This window comes from Chiloscyllium plagiosum, chromosome 36 (genome assembly GCF_004010195.1).
Source record: "Chiloscyllium plagiosum isolate BGI_BamShark_2017 chromosome 36, ASM401019v2, whole genome shotgun sequence".
Lineage (NCBI taxonomy): Eukaryota > Metazoa > Chordata > Chondrichthyes > Orectolobiformes > Hemiscylliidae > Chiloscyllium > Chiloscyllium plagiosum.
The window spans coordinates 20,221,346-20,230,334 of NC_057745.1; the positions used below are offsets into that span (position 1 = coordinate 20,221,346).

The following is an 8,989-nucleotide window of genomic DNA, read 5'->3' on the forward strand; positions in this document are numbered from 1 at the left end:
CAGCTAACGATCCCCATCCATGAACATCAACTATTTACGAAACGCCACGACCAGCTATCCTTAGTAGCCACACACGCAGACGACAAGCAACATGAATTTGACTGGGACAACAGTACCATTCTAGGGCAAGCCAAACAGAGAACAGCCAGGAAATTCCTAGAAGCATGGCACTCATCCACAAACTCCATCAACAAACACATCGACCTGGACCCAATATACCGGCCACTACAGCGGACAGCTGAAACTGACAACCGGAAGTGGCAGGGACAGGCCACTACAAATGCCAGAGGAAACACCACAGAAGTGCTTCACAGGAGGCTCCCAAGCACTGAGGATGTCACCTAGACAGGGGACGAAACATTTGCAACAAAAATTTCCAGCTCGGCGAACAGAACCACAACAATTGTTTTAAATTTGTTACATGCTTTCCCTCTCTGCAAACTTGACTTTTGGCCTCCTGCATTTCTTTTGAAACAATCAGTTTTCTAATGCACGTGTTCAGATTTAGATGTACATATATTGTCCCCACAACACTGTATCAGCAGTCATCGTAAAATCGGTTTATATTGCCTATCATATAAAAGGAGTTTGAAATACTTGCTCAATATAACTGGTACAATTCTTTTACTAGCAGCCAGTAAGAAGACATGGGCAAGGCATGAGTTCTTACCAGCTGACTGGCTTGATCTGTGAAGAATCGGGTGCCTCCATACTCGTTCCACCGATATCGTTGCAAGCGGTGTTTGGCACTACAGGGGATGCGGAATATTCTCATAACAGTGACGGAAGTCATGAAACTGGAGATTCGGGCAGATACTCGCATGATTCTAGGGAGGAAATGGAAATGGCTCACCTTTCTTCTGTCACATGTACTACACCTGCCTTCTTGGGACCATTTATTCAGGCAGAAACAGCCAGGGTTCCTGACACGTCTACCTCAGAGGAAGCTCAATGCCTGTTTGGTTCTCCTTCTACCTCAGACCTGCTGGCACCACCTGAAGTACATCAAATGCCTTCTCCAAAAACTGCTCATGAAAACGCTGACACCGAATTTCCAGTTTGAGTTATCTGATCCAGTTTGACTGTAATTTATCTGTACTATGGACAATGTGCAGTGAGCCAAAGAACATTCTGGAATGGAAATCTGGGTTTTTTTAATCACTCCTGGTTGTTACATGCTTTTGTTTTGTGAATGTTACATTTTTTGTTTTACCCACCATGAATGTCTGTATGTCAAAAATGTGAAAAGGACCGTTACATTTCTTTTGATTTTATTTTGAAAGGTATATCACTGGAGCAGAAGTAATATTTCGGGCTTTCTGCTTAAAAAATCTACCTCAATGTACCTGATGGTAAACTCCAGTATTTATCAGATATTTGATTCCATCATCTAATTGCTGATACTTCCTTTAAAAAAAAAAATGTCGTTTTGCTGAAAGAAATGTTTGTTGATGTTCTGCTGTGATTTGGGGGTTGTAAGGACATTGCCATGAGAGTGTTTAACTAAAGCTCTGTTTACATGAACAAGTATCATTCTAAATGAGGCCCAAATGCAGCACCTTTTTGAGCTGGAATTGTCTTGATTCACCTGTGCTTCAATTATTTTTGTATATAAGGTAAAAGCAGGATCCAGTCATATGTTTGAATGAGAGTATTTAAGTTACAGTCCCAATTTATGAAACTTAACTGCTGTGAAAAGTGATCATATTATGTTTGTATGTAATACAGATTTACAGAGAGCTGTGAAAAATGCAAAGCATGTTTGATCAGAGGGAAGAGGATAGCATTCATTTGAATGATTTGGAACAGAAGAGATAGACATCTGTGCCATATAGCATCCATGTGCTGAGTAACCTTGCCTCAGCTGTGAATTTTGAAAAGCATCTGAACTATGAAGTGATGCTGAATAAGCAGAATGAATGAATTCTTATCCAATCTGAGTCCAAATGTTTGAGTACACTTCAGTTTCACTGTCTGCTAGGAAGTACAACAGCCAAATTGAAGCAGGCCAGGATAAAAGAGGATAATTACTGAGATGCTTCCTATCCTAGCAAGTGGAGAGTACAATGCAGGGGAACAGCAATAGCATTTGAGTGACTCTTCTCCATGGCCCAACTGTCCTTGTTGAATTCTGATTTAATGTATTATGTTCGATACTCATGTTGTGTGTCCATTCCAGTACACACATGATGTTCATTGGGCTAGTTAATGTGTCTAGTCATTCACATTTATTTTCTAATCATTTATGGACACCTTTTGTAGTTTATTGTGGCATTCTTTTACATAAATTTAAAATTCCCTCCCTTTTTTAATGGTGATTCCTAAGAATGTCACTTTTTTAAGAGATTAAACTGAATTTTTTTTTATATAAATGAAATTATTACTCCAAGGGAAATTCAAACTGATGACTTGAAACAATCATGAAAAACTTCATAAGTAGAAAAAAAAAAGCTAGAAATACTTATTGATGCTGCTAGACTAAAAGGGAGAAACATGAAGAATTCCTGCCACTAGCTAACTTTATTTATTTCTACTGATTATCTGAACTAATTAGAGCTTGAAAACAAAAAAGCAAATTTTTATCTCCCCACCCCTGTCAGTATACCATAGTTATAACATGGAGTACGTAACTCTGTTCCCCAGTTGTGTATGGATTTAGTTATTTCAATAACCTGGCAAAAGCAAACTACAGTGGTAACCGTATGACATTTGGTTGTTACGAAAATGTGAATTGTATTTAAGTACACAAGAAATAATCCAATAATTTGATTTAATTAAGATTTTTAATTTAAATAAGCAGAATTATCTTTTTTCCTATGATTAAGTTATTTTAGTATTGCTGCTTCATAAAACCCAAATTTAATTTTAATTTATTATCTGAACGTGTGGGACAGAGTTACTTTACAATTGTTAAAATAAAATGGTAAGTTTTAATTGGTTGTCTATGGACTGGGGTAGAATGGTGTTCAATGACTGTGTGTGTGTATCCCTGTTTGTTAACAGAACTCTACAATTCCGATGAGAATGTTTTCATCTTCCAATAAAAACACCTTCAGCCTAAAGGTATTATATTAAGTAACTCGTTGGAGAGTTGCAATCCAAAGACACTCATTTGGTGCCTCACTGTTTTTAGAATTGCTTGCGTGAAACAGAGCTTTATTTTACCAAAAAATCTTCATAGAGAATAGAAGCTGCTACTCTCATGAGCTTTACCTTGCAACTCCTGTTTGATACTACCTCTTTTAAAAACCTATTTTAGTGTTATTCTTTATATAACCTCAGGGATCAAATAATTACATTTGAACTGCCACGCTGAAACGTGTGGTGTACTGACAGGGTATCTTGTTGATTTTTTTTTTTGATTTTGAAGTAGTTACTGTGTAGCTTTTAAGAGTTAGAACAGATTACTAGAAATATGTGCCAGTAAATGTTCACACCACTGTGTCGCCGATATATCAAATTTATTTTAAAACAAACTTACCAAAGAAAATGTACATAAACTTTGTTTCCCTCATTAATGTCTTTTTAGGCCATTTAGTTACAATTAAATCTCTTGAATTTCATTGTTACTAATCAATCAAAAGTAGTGACATGTATGTGTTTGAATAGAAATTGATTTTTCTAATCATGTTACACTCTTAATTGGAAAACTGATTTGAGGAAGAAACTGTATTGATGTGTAAACAGCCAAAGGCTATTATAGTTCATCCTTTACTAGAAATATAGAATTATATTGAATAGATATCCAATACTTTTATGTCAAAAATTAGTTAAAGGCAAATTCAAATCTATTCAAATCTAAAGGGTTTTAATGTTTGAGTTTATTTCTTGTATCGGCTCATTGAAAGATCTTTAGTACTATCTACTGAGTACTACTTCTGGTTAGCTGCACTCTGCTCTTTATAGTGTAGATCAGAATTAGAGTAATAGTCAGTTTAGCACTTGTCTTTCAAATTAGTGTCATCCTATAGTAGTAGAAATCAAGGTGGTATGCATAGGTAAATGATGTGTGTCTATATCCAAAGATTTACTTTCCTTGTTGGACCTTTTTTAATATATCTTGACAGGGCACTGTGTCTATACAGTATCTGAATTCAAGACCTAAGAACTGTGTCACTTTTCATCCAACCTACACAAGTTGATGAATGAGAAAAAGAATTTTCTTGTCGTTCCAAGTGTAATTTATAGATGTATATTGCTCCTCAATATTGCAATAAATTGTTTAATATCACTGGATACAAGATTATTCCCTTTTTCTCAATAACGGAAGCTTTATTGGATGCTTCTGGCATTGTTAATTGTTTAGCATTTTAAAAGGAAGCAAACTTTTTCTTCCCCTAATTAACATAGGTTTTACTTAAAAATGTTTCTAAAGAAATACCAAATTTCTCTTGCGCAAACCAAAGTGAAATACTCCAGCTGCTTGTAACACTCAGCAATTTCTTGCACGATTCAGTTGAATAGCAACCATCTTCTATAAAGATGACTGCTTCAGTGGCTTGTTGTCACGTTTGTAGTGGTTACTTACAGATACGTATAATAAAATGGCAGTTCTGGAGTATGAGGGAGGTGGGGGAGAAAAGGGCCTTGTAATAGCTTTAAATAGAATCTGTTAACCAGTGTTGAGCAATAAGAAGGTTCTGTCTCTTGTTAAGTTCCACAAAAAAAGAGGAGAGTAAATAAACTGCTTCCTCCTTAATAAATAGTGTTAATATTTTCAGTGTCAAATACAGCTAGATCAGCTGCCCATAAAAACCAAAGATTACTTTTTATTCACCTTTGTATCAAAAGTAGGAGTTTAGCTCTTCACTCAGAAATAGATGGTCTTCTCTTTAAATGATGTTGTTTAACCATTTGTTTTATTTTAATGCAGCAAAAAAAGTCCATGTTAAACATCCTCAGTCAAAGCCAGCATCTTCTCACTATGTACAGCAGTCATTTTGAAGTACTTTATACATTAAGGTTGCAGTATACAGCTTCCCTGTATCTTCATTCCAGTGAGGTGCTATGTGGTTCAATGCATGATTGGTGAAACTGTCATTCTGCTGAACACTACAACTAAACATCTATATTTCTTGATTTTGATGGTGCTTTTGGAAATTTTGAAGTCAATCTTTTACAGAATAATATTAAAAAAGTCAAAAGCCCATTGGCCCTGTGTTCATAATGCCATTAACTGTTGAGAATTTACAATTCATTTTCATCAGAGTAAATCTAAAATGTTGGACCACTGCTCTATTCCTTATGCAACCTCAACCCACTTTTCTTTCCAGCTTTGCATTTGATCGAGCATCAAACAAAGCAAAGCCTGTTACCTTTCCACCCCATTCCTACAATCCATGGCATGACTCTAGCTATCAGTAATTTTTTTTCCAGAAAATGTTGTGCACATTTTGGTCATTAATAGGACTTGAAATTATGGTTCCAAGTTGAAAGTCTTTTTGGTCATTGTAGTTTTCATATTATGGATGGTCTTTTTGATAGAGATCAAGATATAGCCAGTCAGTAGAAATACCTTTAATGCAATACCTTTGATATGTAATGTATAGTACTTCAAGACTAGACTGCTAAGAGCCACCAGCATATTTTGTCATTTTTCAAATGTTTCCGATATTGTGTAGTTAGATACGGATTGAGACTGAGACTGAATCTCTATATAGGATATAGAGATTTTCATAAACAAAACCCTTGTTTAACTTCATCTTGTCCATAAACTCTGTTGCATTGGCCTGCATCTACAGCAACATTAAATGTTACAAAGTGCTTTTGACTGATCATATTAATTTGTATAACTACCTTTTTTAGGTTTATTAGGGTGATTTGTCTCTGATAAATCTGATGCTACTGACATCACCAACTGATTAGAAAAAGTTAGCACTAATCTTGAGATCCTATCTATTAATTCAGTAAAGGCAGAATCTGATAAATATGCTGGCCTGGTGATGAGTTTTTGCTGAGTGAGATTTGAGGTGTTAATTACAGACAAAAAAAACTACTGCCACACTTATTTTGATGCTCATTAATCTGGAATTTGTTAAACTGTCTGCATTTGTTTTCATTTTGACTTGTTAAAGTTATGCGACTACTGTAATGGGTGCTTAGGTGACATGTAACTACATCCATTTGTTATGTAACTGATGTTGTAGTACTGAAGGATGTCACCTAAGGACATATTACATCGATCTGGTAGGGCGGAAAAACAAAACTCTACTGCTTTTGTATTGCTATTGTATTTTTTCTTTGATGAGAATAATATTAGTTTTTGTTTTGATTTAGATCATAATGTTAAGATGTGAACTAAAGGGAAGAAGTGGAAGGTACAGTCTAATGATGTATCTCAGGTGTTCTGAACCTTCTATCTTCAGTTGCCAATTGTCTTGTAAAGGCAGTGTTTGTAATCCTGCTACTGGATGGTGGACCTGGATTATATCAAATTTTATTTGTCTCAGGGGATCAGCTCCACTTTGAATCCATTGCTGTAGGAGAATGAACATTTGCCTTGATTTGTGAATGTACCTCATTTATGTCTTTAACTACTTTTCCTGAGAAACTGTGTTTTCCTATTTTATAAAAGCATTACGGTGAATGCTGCCTAGAATTCAGGTGCCTGATCTGTAATTTTGCGAAGTCATGCCAAAAATATAACTAGTCTAAAAGCCAAAATGTTTTAAAACTGTTGTAAAATAGTCTGAATTTTGAACGATTGCACAGTTTAAATAAAGATTTTCCATAAAATATATTGTCATGCATTTAAAGTTCTTAAGAAAAAACTTCTGCAAAACAATTCAAGCTAGTCAAACTCATTAACAGTTTCAAGTGATTATCTTCCCTGGGACCGAAATCCTGTGCACTTTTAGCATCAACTCAGTTTAAATTAAAATCTTTTCTTTGCAATGTTATCTTCATGAGACATTGGCACCAGTACTGGGGAAGGAGGGAGCTAAGGAATCTAACCAGTTACAGTGGATAAGTGGCCAATTATACGAAGGTGGGTGGTCAGTGCAGGACTGAGGATATTGTACTTAAATGCATGTGATGTATGCAACAGTTAATGTGCTTGAGAAAAATATTAGCCATGATTGAATGGCGGAGCAAATTTGATGGGCCAAGTGGCTTCATTTTGCTCCTGTACTTTCTGATCTTATGGCCTGAAGAACACTACTTCCATACAAAGGTGCTGTTCCACAAGTGTCCCATGTACTTGAATTGAGTGCCTGTTGTTCATGTGGTGCTCACTGGCAGCAACACGTTCTTAGCTGATATCCACTTGAGACACCTATCAAAAATAATTGGATAGCAAATGCGAGTGAAATTTTCTTCAACAATCTCATGGTTTATCAAGAAGCACTAAAGCCTAATTATTACATAACTTGGATCAGCTAAGTATCAATCCGACCTCAAACCTTTCCAGTTGGTATGTAAATGAACTCTTCCTTTATCTCGTTGTACACTTTGACCTATTTTTGACCTATTTTTCTAACCAACCTGTTCAGAGATGATATTACACACCTGGAGCAGGTGGGACCCGAACCTGGGTTGCTTGGTCCAGGGGCAGGGACACTACCATTGCACCACAAGAGGTCCCAGGGAGAGTTTATTGAAAGCCATTTTCTTTTTATAAACCAAATCCATGGGGCTCTATTTTATCTTTTCTTCTAAATTAATCTGCTAATTAATCTGTTCAGAGATGTTCACTTCTAGAGCAGGTGGGACTTGTACTCAGCCACCCCTGCTCCATGGGCAAGGACACTCCCACTGCAGCAAAGAGCCCCAATGAAAGCCATTTTCAAGCAGATTTAACTGGAACAGGTTTGAGTTTAATTGGGGCTACCTAAAACAACTGTGAAAATCTATGATTTCTGTCCAGAACTGGTTTATTGTTTTAAAGCAACTTTCATAGACAAAACTGAACGACAGCAAGCAGTGTGACTGCAACTGAATTTTCACCTGGTCCAAAGGGGATTCCTTGTTGAATTCAGAGCCTGGTGAAATGTACCAGATCCCTAACTTTGTGAGCAATTGGAAGAATTGCTGAATAATTGAAATGTTTCAACATTTTCCCATGTTCCTTACTAATGGCTTTCTTTCCTATCTTAATCTATCATTTTTAAAAATCCAGTTGCTAAACATCACTGATACTAAATACTCCAAAATATGTGCAATATTGGATATGAGTAATGAACACTCCAATACTTTTAATCTTACCACGTGCTAAAATTGGTGGGCCCAGAGTTTGTGACCATCAGCAGTAGGATAAAAATCAAAAGAACTTCTGGAATATTGCATGTAGTTCTGGCCTCCTGTCCATTGGAAGTACGTTGTGAAACTTGAAAGGGTTCAGAAAAGATTTACGCGGATATTGCCAGGGCTGGAGGATTTGAGCTATAGGGAGAGGATGAATAGGCTGGGGCTCTTTTCCCTGGAGCATCAGAGGCTGAGGGGTGACTTTATAGAGGTTTATAAAAGCATAAGCATGGGTAGAATAAATAGACTGCTATAACTGCAGCTGTTGTAAATCGGAAACAAAAGCAGAAATTGCTGGAAAAGCTCAGCAGGTGTGGCAGCATCTGAAGAGAAATCAATTAATTTTTCGATTTAAGTGACCCTCCTACGGATGAAGGATCTAGCTATTTATTTGACTTGCATTTGCCCACAAGCTTCCTTCTGACTTTTGCAGTGGAACTTTCAATTGAATTCCAAAATGGTCTAGTGTTATCATCTAGATCATTTAGAATATGTGAACAAATTGAGCAATGTGAGACTCCTTAATCAGATAGAATGAATCTCATTGAGCCATGAAGATTAGAATTTAATTCAATTTCTTATCAGACAAAGCAAAATCAAGAGGAGGAAATATGGGATTCAGTGAGAGATAGCTAACCACATTTTAATCTTTTCTGAAAACTTGCTGTGTGCAAATTGCTGTTTTCGATACTAAGCTGTGACAAATCTTCCAGTGCTTAATTGGCTGTAAAGTATTTTGTGATAT

General features: G+C 36.3%; 1 protein-coding gene across 2 annotated transcripts in view; it reads left to right on the forward strand.

Annotated features, from left to right (window-relative positions):
- Positions 1 to 6,739, forward strand: part of LOC122541029 (protogenin-like) — a 118,810-nt gene extending 112,071 nt beyond the window's left edge. Inside the window, exon 20 of one of the 2 annotated variants that reach the window (XM_043677488.1) lies at positions 632 to 6,739. In XM_043677488.1, coding sequence (XP_043533423.1) covers positions 632 to 1,063 — 432 coding nt within the window. In that variant the 3' untranslated portion in view covers positions 1,064 to 6,739. The remainder of the gene's footprint in view (positions 1 to 631) is intronic. The other variant, XM_043677489.1, reaches the window with a different exon arrangement.
- The last annotated feature ends 2,250 nt before the right edge of the window (positions 6,740 to 8,989 follow it).